Genomic DNA, 23,399 nt, shown 5'->3' with positions numbered 1-23,399 from the left:
AGGTGTAGGAGGGCGCTTAGAGTGTGTGTGTGTGTGTGTCCGTGGGTGTAAGTACAGGAGATGGCCTAGTGTGTGTGTCCGTGGGTTTAAGTACAGGAGATGGCCTAGTGTGTGTGTCCGTGGGTGTAAGTGCAGGAAGTGTAGGAGGGCGCTTAGAGTTTGTGTGTGTGTCCGTGGGTGTAAGTACAGTACAGCAGAAACCAAGAAAAATCCAGCTTTCTTGTTCGTTGTTTTCGTTGAGCTGAACCGCCACACATTCTTTCTGTCATTCTAATATATATTTCATAATATATATTTATATATATTAACTATATATTATCTAATTAAAACTTTCTACTCTCCTACCACAAAATTCTGCGATACACATTCGTAAAAAAACACACAACAAAAAATTCGGACAATAATTTTTTACAATACAATATTTGTCGTTTACTTCAGGAGACTAATAAATTTCATCTGGAAAATCTCTAGACATATTGGGGCATCTGTGAGTTGGGTTATTATCATTAGTAAAATAATTTCTCAATATTTACTTTGCTTATATTATTATAACTGTAAATATGATGAAGATTATATTATGATTTATATATAATATGTCCATCATATTTGACTATTTAAACTATTATTCTTTATAATAGGGTGAAGATTCTATAATGATGCAGTACAATTATGTCTTAGCTCACAGTGCCCTCAACATATTAGAGTCAGGAACAAGTACCAATATGCACCAGAACGGCAATGTTAACGTTCTCTCCCAGTGCTGTGAGCTGACGACAACCCAACCAGTCATACTGTTGTTGTAACCTTGACCAACATCTCTGTCATATATAGGTGTCGTAATATTTTTATTATTATTACACTAGTAAGTAAGTTAAGTGCCATATGTAGTCAATTTGAGTGTCATATGGGATTAATTACGTGTCGTGAAGTTAATTTGTGTCATATGAAGTTAGCTGAGTGTCATTAATTGTTTTATTTGTATTTGGAAGATAAATTGATAGCAGAAGGTTGGTAAGGTTTACGCTAACGTATGCTGGCAAGTCGTCATCAAGCCTCCACTGAAAGAATAATTATATTACATTTCAGGCTAGTAGTATTGATTAGTGATGATGACAGATATGTACTCTAGATACGAATTAAGACTTGAGTCCATACCTTCCTATTACCAGAGTACAAGTGTCACCATTCACTCAATACCAGCCTGAGTACAAGTATTGGTCAACATTCACTCAACCTTAAACTCCGCTAATCTAACCACAACACAGGATTTTGACAAGGCATATGATGGGTTTGTTTACATTCGGTGTTGTTGATATAGGACATTGAAACCTAAAGAAAGTATGTTATTTTTGCCTATAAATTGTTCCTAGTGGTTTAGATTTAACCTGGTAGACTCGCATTATTTTAGGCCTGTGTTCTAGTTAACTTACCATAGCGAGAGCTGAGACTGTGACATTGTTGAGAATAATTTACGTTTATGTTTTTCCGTGACGTTAAGTACTGTCTCAGAATCCGGTGTCACAATTTCTGAGTTGAATGTTTTTATTGTGATTGTATCAGCGATTGTGACTGACTAGATTTTCATTTGTCCAGGTGAGACGTTTATTTTTATTGTTTTGTTTTTTTAAATACTGGGCAAGCACGAAGTTCATCAGCTGAACTGGTAACTATTTCTAGGAATACCCGGCGATGACAGTTGATTCTTCTTCTATGTACAAGATGTAAAGATGTGCGTCAATGACTTACAAGAAGAGAAAATGTACACAAGGTTTTGTTTATTTGTAATACCATAATAAGAGTCTTTGTGCACTTCACTAATGTACAACAGGGCAAGAATGTTCTGTAGCCATTGAATGCACAAGTTTTGAAAGACATTAACTTTTGGCTTCATACATGGATGGTTCAGGAGTTGATCCATGCGTTCATTATCTCAAAGTCAGCGAGAACATTGGGAGTGTTGGTGGTGATCCCAACATTCGCCCAGTTGCTGGCCGCTGACCCTCCTGACTCGTAGCCCAAGTCAGCTAACGACTCCAACTCCACCTTCAGATCAGAGGTCATTGGGATCAGTTCGGTAACCCCGATGTTATCCAGGTCATCCAGGGTCGCTGGGTGGGTCTCTTGGGCTTCAACTTTAACAGCAGGCTGTGGGGGCTGCTGGTGGTGGTGCTGGTGGTGCTGGTGCTGTTGCTGTTGTTGCTGTGCCATAACAGCAGAGGCGAAGAAGGAAGAATGCGTACTGACTGGCGAGTAGAGACATGAATGTTGTTGATAATTTGGCTTCTGTTGATGTTGATGCTGCTGATGGTGCTGTAAACGTAACTGTTCCGCATATTCGTGTTGTTCCCGTTTCAGGTAACTCATGTTGTTGATTGCCTCGTGCTTCAGGTAACTGTGTGCCAGCTTTTGCTCCTGGTAAAAATGAGGCTGGTACGGTTGCTGTCTTTGAGGAACACTATAGGCACAGCTACTTGTCCGGGAGTTGTTGGGTGAGGAGGAGACAGGAACAGAGTTGTGGTAGGAGAAAGACGTGCTGGTGATTGTGGTTGAGCGAGGATGACCTTCGTTGGGTGTAGTGTAACTGTGTGTGGGTGTGGGAGTGTAGTTGACCATAGATGTTCTGATGAACGCGTGATCATCAAAATTGAAGGCGCTTTCTGGGGAGTCTGGAAGATCGGAGGTCGCGGGGCTGGTGGGGACCCGAGGCGGGGAAGTGGGCGTCAGCGGCAACGACCAGCTAACGTGGTCCTCTAGAGTGTGAAGGTCGAGTTGAGGCTTGTTGTTGGTACCATCCTTGGGCTTGATACTGTTAGCGAACTCCTTACATATATTATTCATTTGATGAACCTTCGACACCTTCCCGCCGCTGCGCTCCGAGACGCCCTTGAGTGGGTCTTTTGACTTCTTACGTGGTCGGTATTTATAATCAGGGTATTCACGCATATGCAGTTGCTTCAGTCGTTCTGCTTCATCACGGTAAGGTCGTCGCTGTTCCTCCGTCAGTAACTTCCAGCGGCGACCCAGCTGCTTGGAGATCTCGGCGTTATGGGTGTCCGGTGCAAACTTGACAATCTCCCGCCGCTCCATCTGGGACCACACCATGAAGGCGTTCATGGGCCGCTTGATGTGGTTGGGCGGATGTTTCTTGGTCTGAGGAAGACAGAAAACATTCCATTATCAACTGTGTTTACATACAGTAATAGATCCGCTTAAATATGGATACAAAATAAATCCGCAAACTGTATTCTCTTCACTTATAAAAACACGTATATTTAATTTTACAATATTTATAACAACCAGTGGGAAAATTGACTCATTAATACATATATCTCTCTGACTTTAACATGATGGACAATTAATGTTTGTGAAACACCGACCATCAAGCGAAACAAAAGCTTAGGGTAGATAACATGTCTCAGAGACCTTGGTATAAGAACATTTATTGCCAAGTGTTGATGAAAATAAAAACTTTTACGACGTTCAACATATGTAAAACGTTACCGTTCACTGACCATCGAAAATTTAACCTACCTAACCTCCGTATGCATTTACTAACGACACCATTCGTTCACTTATTTTAAATTAAAGTAAGACGTCGATGTTTACCAATACATTTAAACTGCCATAATGTGTCACCCTCCCCTCCACCAAAAATATTAATAGATAAAGCCGTAGGTGTTAGTTGGGCCGAGTGAGAGAACCAATAGATTGAGAAAAAAGTAGAAATAGTCTTTAGTAATTCCCCCAGGTGGCGCTGACCACAAGGTACTGTAACATCTCCCAACACAAATTTTTAATGACTCGTGGAAATATGTCACTAAGAATTACTTCTTTCAAGAGTCTTTGTAATGTTTATCTTTGTGTTCACCCGAGTGGTCAACGCTAGGAAGAAATAACAGATTTTTTCGTCGGAGATTCAGTTCTTACGTGCGACAGTGTGGAACTTCCGCCACTGCTGAAAAAAGTAAGCATAGCACTAAAAAAATGGAATTTCTGACCTCAAAAATCTGGCAGAACTCTCGAAGTGGTTGCAAAAAGCACATTATAAACGAAAAAACCCGCGGTGAACAGAGAGCGACGTGGTTGGCCGCCACCTGGTACACATTATGCTAAATTTACAGCCACACTTGGGAAAAAATTAATACCCATCGGATACCAGACTTAACCTCGAGTACCCGAATGAAAACACTACCGAGCTCGGGCCTAACACATGCCCAGGCGCGGCCCAACACAGATTGTGCCTAACTACCGTTTATTTGATCCAGTTTTTATTTTGTTGTTTTTTTTTACTTGACATCATTTAATAGTGGCGTGTGTTTGTTTGGGTGTAGTTGTCATGGTAGTGTTAGTTTGTTGGGGTTTATTTAATATCAGAACATTGCCATAATGTAACTGGTGTGTTTGGGGAATATTTAGAATGGGAGTAAGGTTACTTAGGTTATTTTGGTTTGTGTTGCCTTTATGTAACACTGGGATGTGTTGCAGTAACAATATCATATGTTTGTGTTAGTAGTGAAGTAACAGTTGTAGTTGTTGTAGTAGTAGGTGTTGTTGTAGTACTTGCAATAGTGTTAGTAATAATAATAATAATAATAATATTTATGGTATGTGTGTTACCATTGCTGTTGCTACTAGTATTATTATCGGCAAAATCAATAAGTCTTTCAATTATTGAAATTAAATTACTATTATCGCTACTAGCATTATGGTAGATCCAACTAGCGTCTAGCCCCCACGCTACACCATCGAGATGTTCATTGTCATGTCGTTTTTTATCGTTTTTCATTTGTTTTTGTTTTTATATAGTAAACAACCCGAAGGTGGATTAGCAAAGGTGGAGCAAATGGTGAGGTCGGCGGGGCATTCTTGGCGTGAGGGTGTCGGGGGGTAGGCAGCCAGGTACCGTCTTATGAGTGTGGTACGCTTGCTATTTCTAACCGGCACCTTCCCCGTGTTATAATCTTTACACTCGTTTCTAAATACCAATGAACATTCCGTTACTAATAATGATAAGATATTGTTATACCGTGATGGATGTTTCTCTCTGGATTATTAACCAATGAAAATCGAGTAAGTTGATAATGATAATATTTACTTGATTCTAATTCGTGGGATTCTTACATTCGTTGAGTCATGGTGTAAAATAATTCGTTGGTAAAAAATTTAAACTATTGACACATATTTTACTTTGTTAGTGATAGAATTATTCCAACAATCTTAAACAAAACTGTTTTTCGTTTTTCCAACTTGTCCTCTTATGTTACTGAATTATATGTGATTATTGAATTATTGACCAGAATTACGACACACCCTAACTCACATTCACTTCAGTTTCCTACTTTAAAGGATATACACACACATTAACATATATGATTTCTAACTACACACTCTTAAAACATACTGTACATGCTCCTTAGATAAACACTCTAGCATGTAATCTATCACTACACACTCTTAACACACACACACACACACACACACACACTCGTTCAGTTCGTTGTCCGCAAATAACCACGAAGATTCAGGCATTTATTCGTTCTGAAATTTAATCATGCGTTCTTATAGTGATTTCTTGATAATAATAATAAGAAGAAGAAGAAGAAAAAAAAGAGAAGAAGAAGCCTGATTATTGCACAGAAGAGAGCTGTACAATTAACGAACAATTTACTAAATTGAAAATATTAAAATTCGAGGATATTAACACCTACTGATGTGTGCCCAATATGTTTACAAATCTGTGATTATTTCCAGTTCCGGAATAATCAGAGCTACACAACTTAAGACACCCAGAGCTACTAAGACCACCCCCCATACGCTCCTCTCAGTCCCAGACCTCCATAAAATATCACCGTGTGAAGGTGTGGAACAACTTAACCCCACCCATCCCAGCAAAGACTACGCTCCCTTCCTTTAAATCATCTCTAAAAAAATATCTATTGTCTAAGTATTAATTTTTTTGTAACACTTGCTTTATATTCCTGCTTTTATTATACCACCAAAACCATTATATCATAAATGGTCATGAAGATAGATAGAAATTACAAATTGCAATAAATATAGTTGCCGACAGGACATGAAACTGACAGCTTCTGTCCTCTTGTTCCACTTTAATACAACCCAGATTGTATTGCTTCCCTCCCTTATATTAATTATTAATGTATATCAACTTCACTGTAAATTATGTATATACTTATAATATAAATTTAAAAAATAAGTAAGACAATTAAATTAAATAAATAACAAAGTGATAACCGTGGTAACATTCTGATATGTTCTTACTACCACCATGTTACGTGTACTATTCCAGCTGATAATAACGTTACATAATACTTCCTTGAGATAAATGTACATTATATAACAGGTGCCTTCAAGAGAGCTCAGGCTCTCAACTGGCTCATCCATGCCAATACTGTTATTATTATCGACTCTGTATCTGTATTTTTCTGGCTAAATAAACTGTTTCAATATCAAGAATGAACATACTATTTATAACTAATATTAAACTGTACAAACCAACAGAGATAAACAAGAGATTTTCAGTACTTTGTTGTGGTCGAGGAACATTACAGTAAGAACACAACAGATGATGAGTAACTATTATTGTTCTTGAACGCCTCCCATTATCCTCCGCCACGTGGGAAAAAAATTACAAGACTTATGTGACAAATGAATCACCGTGGAACAAGGGATAGCCAGAAGTATGGTGTTTCGCTGTATGATGCAGATGAGAATGACAAGTAGATAGAGGAAGAGGGAACAGTACTAAACGGATCAAGTGAATGTAAATAGATAATAAACAATTATTGAGATCTTCGAATGTAAATGAATATCAGGAATGAATTTTAAAAAAATTTAGAAATAGGAGTAATCGTTATTTATCTCTTCTTCCTTCTTCTCATTTCTTCTACGTCTTTCCTCACTTATCCATTTTCATTTCTCCATTTTATTCCCTCTTGTCGTTCGTGTGTTCGTCCGCTCTTGCGTCCGTGAACACAATAAATCGAGAAAAAACTACACATTACGCCAACTTATTATTTGGATAAGTCACGCCAAGTTTTCTCTCGTGTTTGATAATTAAGTTTTTCTAGCTCTTACGGGACCCGGATATAGAAAGTTTCTTGCGGTGAAACTTCCTTACATCTGAAACCATTATATAAAAAAAAACCTAACTTGTTGACATAAGGAACAAAAATAAATACCTAAATACACTATAATAATTATTCCACAGCTCTACCTTGATTAGATACTATCATATCACACTAGATTCAATTATGGCGCATGACCTAACCCCCCCTTCCCCAACCCACAAAAAAATATTAACCCAAGTACATTAATTCTATTCCTTAATTGATGTTTAATGAATGTATCAATATTATCTAGTTATGGTAGAGTGTAAGTAAAGTATATAATGCAATATTTGAACAGTATTCTTGTGCTCTGTGTCAAGTTAATGAGTTAGGTGTAAGTGTCTACCTTCAACTACGAGGTGTAATCAGGAGGCGAACCTTTGTGTGCTCGGGTACGGAGTTATGGAGTTTCTTGTGACGTTGTTGGGGTGTCTGACCTTCTTTCTGTCAACTGTATTTTCTTCCTTATTTCTCTTCCTTATTTTCTTTCTCTGTCTTGTGAATCTTATTTCCTGTCTTCATAATATTAAGGTTTTGTTATTATTTCGTGACTCGTATAAGTACAGGGTAATGGTTCGAGTGACAGGGTGTGACAAGCAGAAAGGTAGGGTGTGACAGGCAGAGTGTAGGGTGCGGCAGGAAGGATGGTAGCAAGTGAGGATGGTGGAAAGTAACAGTTTGAGTTACAGGGTACGAAACGTAGACTGACAGGGTGCGACAGGTGGAGTAGAAGGGTGTGACAGGTCGAGTATAAGGGTGTGACAGGTCGAGTATAAGGGTGTGACAGAAGAACGGGGTGCGACAGGTAGAGAGCGGAAGCGTGCGTCAGCGGCAGCCTCCTCCCCCACGTGTAGTTTCAACAGGTGCCCCTCTCTAGCTTCCTCCCCCACACCTACTCTCCCTCCCTCTCTCACTAGTATCTCTCATTCTCTCTCACTCTCCCTGTCTCACAAGTGTCTCCAGCTCTCTCATTCTTTCACTAGTATCTTTCAACTCTCCCTCCCTCTCTCAACTCTCTCTCTGTCACTCTCATTAGTGTCTCTAAACTCTCTCTCTCATTCCCCCTCCCTCTCTAACCAGTATCTCTCAATTCTCTCTCACTTCTCCACTACACTCACAGTTTAGTCTCTCATTGAATCCCGTCTGTTAAATCGTTGATCTGGCAATTATATACCGCTGTGTTGTGTGGGTGGTCTGATAGTTGTTGTGGGTGTTCTGACAGATTTTGTGTGGGTGTTCTGACAGCTGTTATGTGGGTGTTCTGATAGTTGCTGATACACACATGTAGAACTCTGTTGTCATTATATTAGTGAACCTAACATATTTTTCTTCATTCTTAAAACAAATATTTAAAGATAACTAATATAATAAAGAACAAAACATGTCTTCTCTACGTAACAAAAACTAAACTTTTTAGTTGTGAAAAAAAACACCCAACATTCTCCTGGATTATATTGTAATCCTCGGGGCTTTAAAGTGACTACAGGTGGGATAGCGACCAGGTGATTCCCCAGGATCACCAGAAATCCTTGGACACTAATCCCAACACATCTCGCAGATCCCCGCGCCAGCAACACCGCTCATCACGACTTCCGAACTGGTGAGTTTTCTCGCCTGGGATTTCGTGATGTAACCCAATTATCGGTATATCAGTTTGGAAGTTCCATTACTATTGTGTATCTGTTCGTTTGTGCCGTCGAACTGCTTATACTCAGTTCCGGCGGTGTACATAAGTCGTTTTGTCGTGTCGTATCGTTTGCAGTTTAGCTGAATGTGTGATCGTTTTGCCTTTCGCGCCTCTTGTTACATCCGCAACGTACTTTTTGCTTTCTTAACTTTACATTCACCACTACGATAGCTTTTAATTTATGGACGATATATTAAAGTTTTACGTTATTTTTTTTTATTTACTCCGTTGTTGAGCGTGTAATCGTTTAGCCTCGCCTCACTGTGTGGTAGACGAGGAATGTCATGTTAACTTAATCTTCGTCTCTTGAGAAGAACCATTCTCGGCTCTTGCTCGTGTCAGAGATTAGTTTCACTTGGTACTTGAACTTGAGTCACGAAGAAAATATATCGTTGGTTTTATGATAAATACACCATAGGCCTAGGGGGTTATTTAGACCTATGGGGAAATTATTTAGGTCTATGAGATGTATTTAGACCTATGAGAGAATTATTTAGGTTCATGGGAGTTATTTAGACCTATGGGAGTTATTTAGTGTTATGTACTGTGGCTGTACCGTGCTGTGTGAGTTAATTAATGAAGAACGTAACATCTAATCTGTTAATATCATGAAGACTTCTACGATGCTCTTAACGCGTGGATTAGCGGTCCATTCGTAAACTCTTTCATTTACACGTACGGTCCTAAGATACTGTGATCAAGGTCCGTCACAAACTACATCGTCATACTGTGAATCACAACAGAGAGACGAGAGTCACGTCCACTTTATCAACACATCGTCCACGTGCCAAGAGTAGTCGTAGAGACCTCCATAAACCTAATGGAGACGACTTTACCTTGCTCGTATGTCTCATGATGAACTCCTTGGTTACCTCTCCCACACGACACGAGATGCTGCCAAACATTTACACGTTGAGAAGGAAAAAATGTCTAATTACCTCTGTGGAATATTTTACGATTGCAAAAGATGAGAGATAGTTTTTTAATGTAAATTAAGCTGGTTACGTTCTGTCAATAACACATTTATACAGTAGATTATAAAAACGGGTTAAGTAGCAGATGAAGAGAGAGTAACCTACCCGTAAGGTTGTAATATATTGTGGGTTATTAGATATTAATTTATATTGTATATGATTCTGCGTCTATATATAAAATATCGCATATATCAAAGAAGAGGAATAACTTAGAAATATGAAGGAGGGAAGCGAGTGGCCGCCTCAGTAGTAACAGCTAAGGCCTCGCTCGCCTACCTGTCATCACACAGACCCACTAAACTCTTCGGGATTTGTTTGCCAGGATTCAAATACGCGGCGCCAAATCCAAAAGTCGTTTGGATTGTTGTTTTTATATTGTTTTTTTTCCTGTTTATTGTTACCTTGAGTAAGATATATTATGTTTTCGTACCCTTAAAGGTTAAGATACTAAATTATACAGTATGTGTGAACTTGTGGGTGTTTATATATATTCCTCAGTCAACATACACAGCTTCTATTAGTAACTATATACTTTGGATAAAGCACGTGGTCTGTAGTCCGGTTCACACAGTGAGCCTTCAGTATCATGCCACAATTCACTTTATATAAAATTCGCTGCGATCATTTAGTGTGGAGGAACTTACAGGCACAGAATATTAACACTTTATCCGAGTTGTCTCTCTTGACAACTTTATGATCATCTCTGTAAGTGGCGGACTTATACAACACTAGATGTACCACATTAGACCACAAACAGCCGTCCAGAACACCTGCATGACCTACCAGAGAACACCTGTGAGGTGAGGTTTGAGACACATTACACCTGTGAGGTGAGACTTGGGACACATTACACCTGTGAGGTGAGACTTGGGACACATTACACCTGTGAGGTGAGACTTGGGACACATTACACCTGTGAGGTGACACTTGGGACACATTACGCCCGTGAGGTGATACTTGAGACACATTACACCTGTGAGGTGAGACTTGGGATACATTACACCTGTGAGGTGAGACTTGGGACACATTACATCTGTGAGGTGAGACTTGGGACACATTACACCTGTGAGGTGAGACTTGGGACACATTACTCCTGTGAGGTGAGACTTGAGACACATTACACCTGTGAGGTGAGACTTGGGACACATTACACCTGTGAGGTGAGACTTGGGACACATTACACCTGTGAGGTGAGACTTGGGATACATTACACCTGTGAGGTGAGACTTGGGACACATTACACCTGTGAGGTGACACTTGGGACACATTACGCCCGTGAGGTGACACTTGGGACACATTACACCTGTGAGGTGAGACATTTTATTTCCCACAATACTACTGTTCTTTACAACAAATGCCTCTTCCGTAACACCTGTTATATCCCTCAGCTTCCGTTCTTCACCACACCTGATAATTAACCCTCAACACCTGCTGCTCCTCCTCCCTATAACACTTCCCTTATGACCCTCTCTACAAGTATTCCCCCAACTTGTGTTATTTTCAACTACACGTCTTTAATGTAACACCTGTCGTTTTCCTCATAACATCTTCTCTTAACACGTGTCTTTCACAACACCTGTTATCCCAGGACTGTTGGGCAGGTGAACAAGCTGTAAGTGACGGGTGGGATGATAGAATTCTCACCTGCGTGGCGTCTGAGTAAGGTGTAGGAGAGCTCTCGTCTACTGCCAGGGAGCCGAAGCTGGCACCCGCGGAGAGGGGATGTTCCACCGCCACGTCCTGCATCCCCTGGGGCAACATCCTGCTGCTGCTGAGATACTCTTGGGCACGATGGTGTAGTCCTCGTGACAGTAATGGAGTTCCGGACACGTTGAGAAGGGAGTCCTGGGTATATTGAAAGAGTCCTGGGCACGTTGAAGGAGTTATGGACACGCTGGTTGAGTACTTGCCACGATGGGTGTCCTGGGCACGTTGGGGGAGCTTTGGACAGACTGATGGAGTCTTGGGCACGGTGAAGGAGGCAATGTTAGGCAAATGTTCTATGACGCCTCCTGCGCCTGGAATCAATTTCTTCCCCGCGTCTGGCCGCGAGGGGGCGTGCCTGTCCAAGAACTTCTCCAAGTACTTCAGTAACTTTTTTCTCTTTCACTAAAAGTTTCTCTCTTGCTGTAATATTGTTAACATACATCAAAGTTCTTGACAAGTCCAACTTATATGTATATATACGTTTGTCACAACTTTATAAAATGTTAAGTTTTTCCAATGTTTTAAATAAGGTTTTCTCATTCCCCATCATACAGGTCACTCTCACTAAACTCTCATCTCCACCAAAAACTTTTTCTAAAACTTGTAAACTGTGTGACAGAATAAGGGTCGGCACTTGACGTCCATGCGCGTCCGAGTTGCAAGTGACACTGGCACTGTCCGGTGGAGCCAGGGTCCTCCTCCTTCCCGCGTGAAGGTGTGTGTTACACTGGGCATGAGAAATCAGAACACATGGCTTTTGAGCATCGGTTAGCGCGACCTTTGTTGGTGGGTGGACGGCCGGGGGGGTGGGGGGAGGTGACCTACTCATGATTTTTAACTTCTGTTCTGTATCGTAATTATTCGTTCATCTAGCGTGTCTATTGAATATTAATGTATTAGTTAACGATATTCTAAATACATTAAACGCGTTCTGGAGGCTCCTGTCTTTGAACAACATTGCAACTTCGGTACATACCAAGGGAAATCCGGTACCTCTATAGTGAAGTGCTGTTCCTCTGATAAACAGTAAATACCGATACACAACATGGGACAATATAACGAGTATAACTTCACACATTTGCTTAGAATAATCCTGTTAAAAAACAATATAATACTAATAAATAAAAACAGCAAATGCAAAACACGTTTAACATAGAACGGGAAAAAATCACGCACCGAGATCCATACCCCAGTCCTAATTGGTCAGCCCGGGCCGTGACGCAATGAGTTGGACCAATGAGCGCTCGCACTGGGACAACAAGGGAGTGTGTGGTGGCATCTTACAAAGTTCATAAAACCGACTGGCGATCGTGGACTTTCTTTTACCATCTCTCTTTCCCCTTCGCTTCTCTTCTTACTTGATCGCTGTCCTCTTAGATAAAGTTAGTGTGGCGTTTATCGGAACCTCAGACGGAACATGGGGAATTTAAGGCATTGTCATGGTCTTGTAAATAAGAAAAATTACTCACCTTAATGTAAAACAGCCATTGATGACTGTTTAAGAAAGAAATCTATGACCTCAGAATAATCAAATAAAGAAAACAAAAACAAGATTTAAAATAATCAATACAAGATAACAGTAGAGTTAGCTTACTTGAATAATAATGAATGTTACGACGAATGAAAATCAATAAAGAAAATATTGAAGGAAGAGAAATAACAGGTGTGAGAATGAAATAATTGAGAGAAGTTAACAAACGGAGCCGTAATGGATGACAAAGAATAACATGTTGATGAATATAACGTATGTTGGAATAATCTCTCTCTGTCTCTCTAACTATCTCTCTCTGTCTCTCTAACTATCTCTCTCTGTCTCTCTAACTATCTATCTCTGTCTCTCTAACTATCTGTCTATGTATGTCTCTATCTATCTATTTTATCTGTCTCCTTTCTCTCTATTCTCTCTCTTCATATGTCTATCAGTCTCTCTCTCTCTCTCTCTCTCTCTCTCTCTCTTTGTATAGGCTATATATTTATGTGTGTGTGTGTGTGTGTGTGTGTGTGTGTGTGTGTGTGTGTCAGCATCAGGTGTCCCAGGTGTACAAGATGTGAAACGGGCGGAAGTCACTTATAAAGACGTGAAACTGGTAGAAGTCACTTATAGAGATGTAAAACGGGCGGAAGTCACTTATATAGACGTGAAATGGGCGGGGGTGGATGGGCGGGCAGGTAGACAGGTCGAGTACTCACTGGCGCGTGGACATCATCGCCTCCAGCGGGTACTATTACACATCGTAAGGACCAACAACCCGACCCTTGTCTTGGGGGAGTTCCGGATCATGTTATCCACCCTCCCTCCAAATGTCCGATGTTCCGGGTGATCGTGGGTTCTGTGTTATTAGGGTTATCGTGGGTATTGTGTTGTTATGATTCATGTTGGGGTAGTGGGTTCTGTGTTATTATGGGTTCTATATTATTATAATTCATAGGGTTTTGTGTTTTCATAATTCATGGGTGTTATCGTGGGCCTTGTATTTTTTGAATCATGGATTGTTATCGTGGGTTCTGTGTTATCCTTTGTATGTTATCATAAGTTCTGGATATTATCACAAGTTGGGGGTCTTTTCGTGGGTTGTGGATTGTCTGATGGGTTGTCGATGTTATCCTCTGTTTGGTTGTTATCATGGGTTGTGTGTGGGTTGTAATTGTACATAATAATTTATGGGTGTTATCAAGGGTTGTGGTTATAACCCTTACACTGGTTGTCAACACAGCGGTCACGAGAGGTCAATATCAACAGCAAGGGTCAGAGTAATGCCATCATGGACCACTACCATAAATAAACATAGAAACAAGAAAGTTAAATTAGGTTAATGAGACTAAAACAAGACAGTAGGAAAATATGACATGTTAATGACACTGTTACAGGAAACCAGACGAGAGGGTCCTAGCAGAGGCAACTGGCACCAAATACTGACGACACCTACATGACAGCATCATAGGTCATAACTAAAACCAGTGGCACTACCTAAGTCACTAAAATAAATCCATTGAGTCACAGGTTAGTCTCAACCATAACATTATAATCGAAACTAAATTATGTCTTTGACGCCTGGGTGAAATAACTTAACTATATCTTGCTATTTGCGACATTATAAGACTTGAGACTTTTATACCAGAGTAAAAACATCATCACACCAACCTGATTTCTTCCTCATGTTATGGAAAGCAAGGCGGGTCATCAATAACAGCTCAGGATCTAGATCTTATCGCTGATGAAATATATTATCACAGGTCGTGGCCAGTATCAGCATCAGGCTTCATTTACGGGATACCAAGATCATCACGACGATCACCCGATTACACAAGCGGTCCGCGGGGGAGATGTGTGTAGCAAAGGGAACATCGTCATATACCCTTTCCATACACAGGCTGGGTCGTTGTCTTCTCCCCCCTTTTCTTCTTATTATCATCTTCCTCCTCCTCCTTCTCTTCTCCCTCCTATTTATCTTCTTCTCCCTCCCCCTCCTCTTCCTTGTCTTCCTCCCCTCCTCCTCCTCCTCCTCCTCCTCCTCTTCCTCTTCCTCCAGCTTCCTCACCTTCACCCTGGGACTGAACCGTTGATCAAGAAGACATTCTTAGCAAGTGATTTACGGCAGGAAATTGAATATCAAATTATAGGAAGTATATTTCCTGAGCTGAGTTTAATTATCAAGAAGACCGATGACTACCATTCCCTTGACGTGCCCAGAGGTGAGGCGGCAGTGATGAAGGAAGGTAGAGTGTATGTGGGTTCACAAATCTGAATCTCTGGGTTCGTGGGTTCACCTGGAGAGGCTACAGAACTTATGTGGATGACTGTACATCAACGGTGGCCAAAAATATACACTATGCAGTACATAGTAGTTATCAGATTGAATGGTGAATGAACTGAGATGAAATATATGATCACAAATTCGACATTTTGATAAAGTAATTAAGGTGTTGTTGTTTGAGAAGTATTAAATCGACGGCTGGGAGTGAAAATGGCGGCGATAAGAGATTTCTCGGTTTAGTATTTCGTTATGAAAAAGTATCTTAGACATCTGATGATTGGTAAATCGGTAATTCTTAATTAAATATGACTAGACTTAGTATTAATACATCAAAACAACGCTGAAATAATGTATTTTATATTTCTTTATATCACACGGAGTTCCTTGATGTAAGATTCCCATCCCTGATGTGTGTAGCTTTCACTGTTTATATATTTTTCTTCGTTTTTTACGAAGACTAAAAAACCGTGAAGTAAATCGTGACACATAGGAGAGATCTGTGTCGCCGTCAGTTACCTTTATATCATTGATAAACATCGTACCCAGGCAGCGACGTGGAAAGCAGCGATCGTACACTTAGTTTTAGATTTTTTTTTCAAGCAATATCAATCATTTTTCTTCCTAATAAAGCATTTGCATTGCTATGAAGACCCTTACTCCTGACGAGGGAGTGAAATTAGTCGGAGGGTAAGTTAGGTGAGGAGAGGGGAGTCAGTGAAGGATTATTTCTCAACAGGGTGAGTATATGGGTGACCCACCTCACCTGTATTATACTAATTAGGGAGCGGGAGTCCTTCTGATTGGTTCATTGCAGGGAGCCTTATAATAGCATGGTAATATGGTGAATAATTACGTACATTATAGCATATCATTACACAGTGAATGAGGGGGAATATTTCAAGTGAAGTTGTGTATATTTGTATACTGATCTGTTGAGCACTACTTTTTATTTATGTATTGAATCAAGATATTACTGTACTATAGAGAGAACATTTTGTTAAATAAGGATTGTGAATATTGCTCCTTCCACCCATACTTGCACACCTACAACCAACACCTGTATATCTTCCACCCACACCTGCAGACCTACAACCCACACCTGTATATCTCACACCCACACCTGCAGACCTACAACCCACACCTGTATATCTCCCACCCACACCTTCAGACCTACAACCCACACCTGTATATCTCCCACCCACACCTGCAGACCTCCAACCCACATCTGTACACCTCCCATCCCATCTACAGACCGCCCACCCACACATACAGACCCCAACCCACACCTGTAAACCTCTCACCCACACCTGTCCCTCTCCTAACCACGCCTACTCATTTTCCTATCATAATTTACACACATTTCCACACCCGCAACCCATCGCCCACACCTGCCAATATCCTGACCACACCTGCCAACCCCCAGAGAGAGAGAGAGAGAGAGAGAGAGAGAAGAGGAAAGAAAGAGGGATAAGAGAGAGAGAGAGTAAAGAAAGAGGGATAAGAGAAAGAGAGAGGGGTAAAGAAAGAGGGATAAGAGAGAGAGAGAGGGATAAAGAAAGAGGGATAAGAGAGAGAGAGAGGGGTAAAGAAAGAGGGATAAGAGAGAGAGAGAGAGGGGTAAAGAAAGAGGGATAAGAGAGAGATAACAGAGGGAAGTAGAAACATCACAAATACTAAACACTGCAGGAGTCAATCATACACTGTGGCGTTACCAACAACAAGCTTCTTCTAAGAATTTTCGTGTCACATGACGGCTCCATCACATCATATCTCAAGTGATACTCCTTTATACTGATTACAAGTTCCCAGAAATATCATTACTTCCGCAAGATTACAGTGAACGAGTGTGGCCTCCCGTACAGCTTGTCAAATGTACAGTGTGTCGTCTCCATCTCGAATTAATCTACTTTGCGCCAGTGGAGAGAGAGTGACAGACAGACAGAGAAAAAGACAAAGATAAAGACAGACAGAAAGAGAGACAGAGAGATAGAGACAGATAGAAAGAGAGAAAAGAGAAACAGAGAGAAATAACACACCTATAGAGTCGATTATTCATATAGTAAAGATATAATATGATCCTTTTATTTGTTTACACTTATCATTGTTTACATACGAGTATATTATCGTGAGGGTGAACACCGAATCGAAAAATCATGAATCGTGAAATGTTGACAAAAGTAGATGCGAAAATGTTAGTCACGAAAATTAACATTATCATAATTATATGATTTAACTTTAAAATAATGTTTGTTGTGATTACTTTTTGGCAATGTCGTTGTTAGTCTTTGCTTTCTGTACGTATTTTATCATTGATGTGGATATGTGAAGTTAAACCTGGTCTACGAAATGTGTGTGTGTGTGTGTGTGTGTGTGTGATATCAACTCTTTAACCTTTTGTGGGTGTATCCCTTCCAGGACACAGGACACATTACTGCTCCTATAGTTATGTGTATGTGTCACCCAATACTATATAACACCAACTGGGGTCTCCTTCACACCTGCCCACTCTGATGAATTTTATGACCCAATATTTCGTGGTTAATGTTGCACTCGGTTGAAACCATAATATATCTTAAGATAATACAGGTTTCTCCTTAACTTATGAGACTGACTGACTCACTCTTACACCCTGATCTGGTAATACATCACTGGATACTGTTTGATTCTCGTCGATTTCCCATGCAAGAATAATCAACACCCAGGGTAACGTATACAATAAGGTACCATAAATAACCAGAGCAATAGTACGGTACAATAACTAGGTACAATGTAACAGTAATCAGCGCTGTAGGAGTGACAGGTGGACCCCCGTGACAGATGGCTCAGCAGTAACCACAAAAGGCCAGTTTTCACCATCACTGCAGATTTATATTACCGTGAATTTTCACAGGGGTTCAGCTACTGACAGTCGGTATGTAAGCTGGGGAACTAATCAAAGAATTACGAGAGACTCGTTTGAACCACAAGAATGATAAACATACGGAGAAGAGTAAGAAATATTATTGATTTATTTCAGTCAAATCACTTTATATAATTTTTTTTAAAGTATAAGGATATATCTTCAACTATATCTAGACAATTGCAACCACTACGTCACTTGTTCCCTTCATTGACTCCCCGGATTTTTTTTTATTGTGTTTGTCTAGTGAATTAATTGAGTTAGTGGATGATTTATTGAAGAACAGATATATAATCACAAAAACAAGTCTCCCAATCTCCCACCTTGGGTCCTCGGGATTCTTGAGATGGAAAACACACAATGGAGATCTCTACCTTGCACTGTATGGCCATCTAAGAGCGGTATTCAACAGTATAGAAATCCCTGTCAGAAGTAAGGACCAGGCAAGATCAGACAATTTACTTGAGTTAGGCACAACACTTTTTTGTCATAAAAAACGAAGAAATTATTTTGAGGGGGAACACGCTCTCTCTCTCTCTCTCTCTCTCTCTCTCTCTCTCTCTCTCTCTCTCTCCTAAGCAGTCTCCAAAGAGGCTTTATATTAGTGTTTACTCGTATTATCCGCACATTCTTTTAACCTTTAATTACAATATACAGTATTTCCTTGGAATTCCGACCGACGGAGAGAAAAACGCAAGCGAACAACTTCATTTTGAATATTATTTTGAGTGTCTCATATAATGCACGTTGTCTGGGCAGCTGAGAGTTGCCCACGAGTTAAGAGGAGCTTCGAAATTCCCTTCTGTTTCTCAATGGCGGCGCGTCTGAACCCACCCAAACTCTTGCTATTCTACGACTACGGTGAGTCAATGCGTACATACGGATAGCTTTCCATACAACAAAATTTCCAAATAAAATAATCTAATAACAAAAATCTAAGTTAAATTGAACAAAATATTCTTACATCATTCGGTAACTTTAGGTTTGAGTGTTTGTCCTACAACCCTTTCCACGCCTCGTCTTTTAAGTGCCCGTCAGATGTTGTAAAATAATGACTTAGTGTACTGCTAAATTATGAGAGAGAAATCTTAATTATCTTCACTATGTTTGAATTATATAGTAATGTGTATACACAGTGAGCCAAATGTGGTAAAGTTATATCTAGACTAACAAATTAACTAGATCTGATTTAATAACTCATTCACCTGGACTTCCTTTCCATTTTTAGACTGTTTAAAGATTCTGTTGAACTTGGTACAGAAAAAACAGTATATTCATTCAGGCAACTTACAAAGAATATTCCTTTCAACGCGGTGGGTAAAATATAGTTTCCTTTGAGCACGGTGCTTTGTGAGGCCGTCCACGTGTACCTTCACCCTCCTTCCGTACTCCAGGGTCCATCCAGTACCCGGGTGATGTTTACAAAGGGTAGAGGATAATTCCCACTCTTCCTAATACGAGGAAATCTAGAGTGATTTATCATATAAGTCGCTTTACTTGTGATGTGAGCTCTAGTTTCACTGTTAATACCACCAGCTTCTTACAAATATTTTCAATTTGCTGGGTCCACGCGTCCGGTCCATCACCACCACTATGACCCACGAGGCGTAGGAACTCAGTAGCTTGTCCCCAGAGCATCCCGTCAGCCTCACCCAGGGGACCACCGCCCCCACGTAGCCACTCATGCCGATGTTAACTACACACAGAGGAGATTTTACTTCCCACATCCTGCCGGCAATCACGCTGCGAGGGACTTCCAAACAAACAAAGTGGCATCCATCGTTAGGGAATACAAGTTGTCATTAGGAGAGAATAACAAAACGTTTCCCTCCTCGACTGTTCATCGTCAGGTTTTGTCGGCCGTGAGGAAGACCGTATTGATTCTTCTCTCACTCTTGTATTCCTCTCAGAGAACAAATCTTATATGGACATTTTTCAGGGCATTTCACACCTGTAATTGTATTTCAGGTCGCATTTTCTCTAATATGTCCGTAAGAGGATAGAGCTTTCCCCTTCCTGTTCTGGAAGACCTGATGAGCACCGAGGGCACTCCCCGTCCACCCAGCTGTGAATGAGCTCCTAATTTTTCCGTTGGGGAAGTTAAGACGGTCGAGTGCAGTACTTTTCACACTGCCCCTTGTGTACCGAAGGTTTAGCATTACGTGTGATTCATTGCTGTACACCTAACGGGCCATTAGGCCCATACGGCCCACTATGTAACATCGATCCTTCACGGTCATATACGGGCTACTATAGCAAATATATTGACCCTGTGAACCTAACCTCTATCAGGAGACGACCTCATGCAGGACGAGAAACCTCAACCAGCTAGGCCAGCAAAAGTGTTCACAATGTGAAGGAACTCTTTTTAAGTGCTACCTCCCACCACACAACCTCCCGCAAAACTGGGATAAATAAATTATGTTAATACATATCTAAACATGTAGGCAACTCGTACAAGCATAACTTACTTCTTATAATACTATTTTATTTATTTTGCTTGAACAATATTTATCCATTTACTTACTGTTTTTGTCATGTTATTAGTGCATTGTATTTATTTATTTATTTATTTATTTATTTATTTATTTATTTATTCATTCATTTAGTGTTAATACAAGAGAAAACTCCTCTCCTCGTACCCTGTTGACTCTCGCTACACCAAGAAAGTCGAACGAAAATTATATAACTTCCAGATTTATCCCAGGCACATGATAATTACTCTTTATAATCCGCTCGATAATCGATAGAGTCGTTGGCTCTCTCCACACGACCAATCTACCGCTTGGTTAACCCACAACACAAATTATTCTGAATGATTAGACAGGCAAATACGCAAGCCGATCGATATGCAAAGTGACCCCACCTCCCTCTCCCACGATACGGCAGCCAATGTCTCAAAGATTTCTATGTCCGATTTTCCCCCGTTCCCAGCCCAGAATCCAAACTCTCAGGGATTTCTAACTAAGTTTATGTTTCATAGGGTTCAGATTTTCACAGATTCGTACCTTTTGATGTTCCCTTTCCAAAATCCAGATTTTATAGTATTTGTAAGTCAGATTTTCTTGCTTCATAACTCAGATTATTTAAAAACAAATCTGTAACTTAGGATTATGAACTTATCTCCTTCCCGATTCTGACTCTTCAAAGATTCTTTCCTTCATTTGTGTGTGTGTGTGTGTGTGTGTGTGTTACAATTTATCACTTAAATATATAGACTAGATTCAAATCATTCGAAAAATCAATAAAATACTATACTTTCCTCTCACAGCCGAAACACACCCAAAATATTTCTAACATATTGGCTTTTCATTAAGAATCCGCCCATTCCAAAAAGGGAAATAACAAATGACTCTCCCACTGTCCAGAAGTCCATTCCCAAGAACTCGTTAGGAAAATAAAAACCATAATTTTCCCGTCAGCAGAAAAAATATGAGGAATGATGAAGTCACCTTACATGGGATGCGCGGGTCGTCAACCTCTACTGGATGTGAACCAACGACCTCGGGAATTGTCCTTTGTTGCATCACGTCAATAGAAAAAGAAAATCCATTTCTGAATCACAGATGCAGTGACGAACGGGAGATTAGCGAATAAACTCCACTGATATATTAATACGATTCATTACTGTACAGCGCTGACAACAAGCATCTCGGGTCATGTCCTGTATAACGAACGCCACACTCCCTGGGAATTTCGCTCAACTCCTAACTTTTATTTTCCCTTATTTGAGGGGTAAAAACATCTACTTACGATGGTCTCTCTATAATGACGGAATTATAGCCATAATATTTGTATCGAGCTGATATGAGTCATTTAGTTGTGTTTCTTACATCTCAAGTCCAGAGAAAATTGGGTGAACAATCCTAGACTATCTGAAGCCTGGCTGACACTTGGTCGAATCAAATAAAAAGAGACAAAGTTTACGCGCTAAAAGATATGTTATGAGGGGAACTGGATCTTGCGACAGAGTTACGAATGTTAATTTAGCAGTTATATACGTGAGTGGCAGAAACGGTTCGCAGCAGGAAGGAGTCATTCCTGGGTGGGGGGCGGGGGATATACCTCAAAAGTTCAGATTGATAACGTCAGCAAACGACATTTCTCCTTATTCGCGGTGACCAGTGGGGTGTGCGTTACACATGTGTATACAGCTGTTGATAAACATGCAAGCCGAGCCACAACATGAGTCACCAACACCAGCTACAGTACTCAGGATGAGGTGAACATGTAGGTAGATTTAGATTTCTTTCAACCTTTACCACGAGACAACGAGAACGTTACTATTACACGCGACACGTCACGAGTGCCGTACCACGAGTCCAACCACCAACTTCATCACTGTACTCACCATATGACATCTCATTACAGTTTGTTGCATTACTAGCATTAAAAAGGTGTTGGAGAAATGCTGTGGTGGATGTCAGTGTGATATTTACTAACGAAGACGCTGGAGAGGTGGACTCCTTAAGTCACCCAACAGTAATTAACCCTGGACATAACGAACCTAAGTCTTATTTAGTTTATCCGCGTGTGCCCTCCGCATCCCGCCACGTCCTCTTGTATCTATGCCAAGTGAAACAGATGACCTTCCATTATAAGTGACTACAAAACACAGAAACGAGAGCTACCTAATGTACTCTGCTAATAAATGGTGGTTCTTGACAGCTGTTCGACGCTGGCTGTCCTGACCGATAGTTTATGGACTAAGAAAGATTTTTTCTTTAGTAAAATTCCATTGCCGTTTTAAAGACACGAATATATTACACATAAATATTTTATTTTCGCAAGTGTGTTAGTGAGCTGTACAAAATTCCACAATAAGAGGGATAATATTGAATAGTACACGAATACTCACGAACCATTTTGGGAAAAGTTCGAACATTATGATCAAAACAAACACGGAAACAAATGACAGTCATACCAAACAACTCTCAAATGTGGCATCGAGATCATTAGACACACTTTCCACAATCCAGTAGCCTTTTTTTTACCCTCCCAAACCCCTTCCTCATAATGGATATCAAATGAAGGGATAGTAAGTAAACAAGTGATTTATGCGGTCGTCTGTGTTCATTTGTTTTGTCTGGTGGAAGGAAAACTTTAGTGGTTCATGTTGTTATATCTTGTGTTGTGTTAAATAAATGAAAAATGGATGCAAACTCATCGAATACACACACACACACACAAACTACCCAAGATATCTTACAATAATGCACTTCAGTCCTAGGTCAGGTTAAGTCTGGTAGG

General features: G+C 40.3%; 1 protein-coding gene across 1 annotated transcript; it reads right to left on the bottom strand.

Moving 5' to 3' along the window:
* LOC121864879 (sex-determining region Y protein-like) lies at positions 1-12,238 on the bottom strand. The gene is made up of 2 exons (XM_042364045.1): positions 11,433-12,238; positions 1-3,150 (listed from the first exon to the last, which is right to left on the bottom strand). The coding sequence occupies exons 1-2, from the start codon at positions 11,547-11,549 to the stop codon at positions 1,903-1,905; spliced, it is 1,365 nt and encodes a 454-aa protein (XP_042219979.1). The 5' UTR covers positions 11,550-12,238; the 3' UTR covers positions 1-1,902.
* Positions 12,239-23,399: the final 11,161 nt, after the last annotated feature.

This window comes from Homarus americanus, unplaced genomic scaffold (assembly GCF_018991925.1).
Source record: "Homarus americanus isolate GMGI-L3 unplaced genomic scaffold, GMGI_Hamer_2.0 scaffold38488, whole genome shotgun sequence".
Classification (NCBI taxonomy): domain Eukaryota; kingdom Metazoa; phylum Arthropoda; class Malacostraca; order Decapoda; family Nephropidae; genus Homarus; species Homarus americanus.
This window is presented reverse-complemented; position numbering and strand designations above follow the sequence as displayed.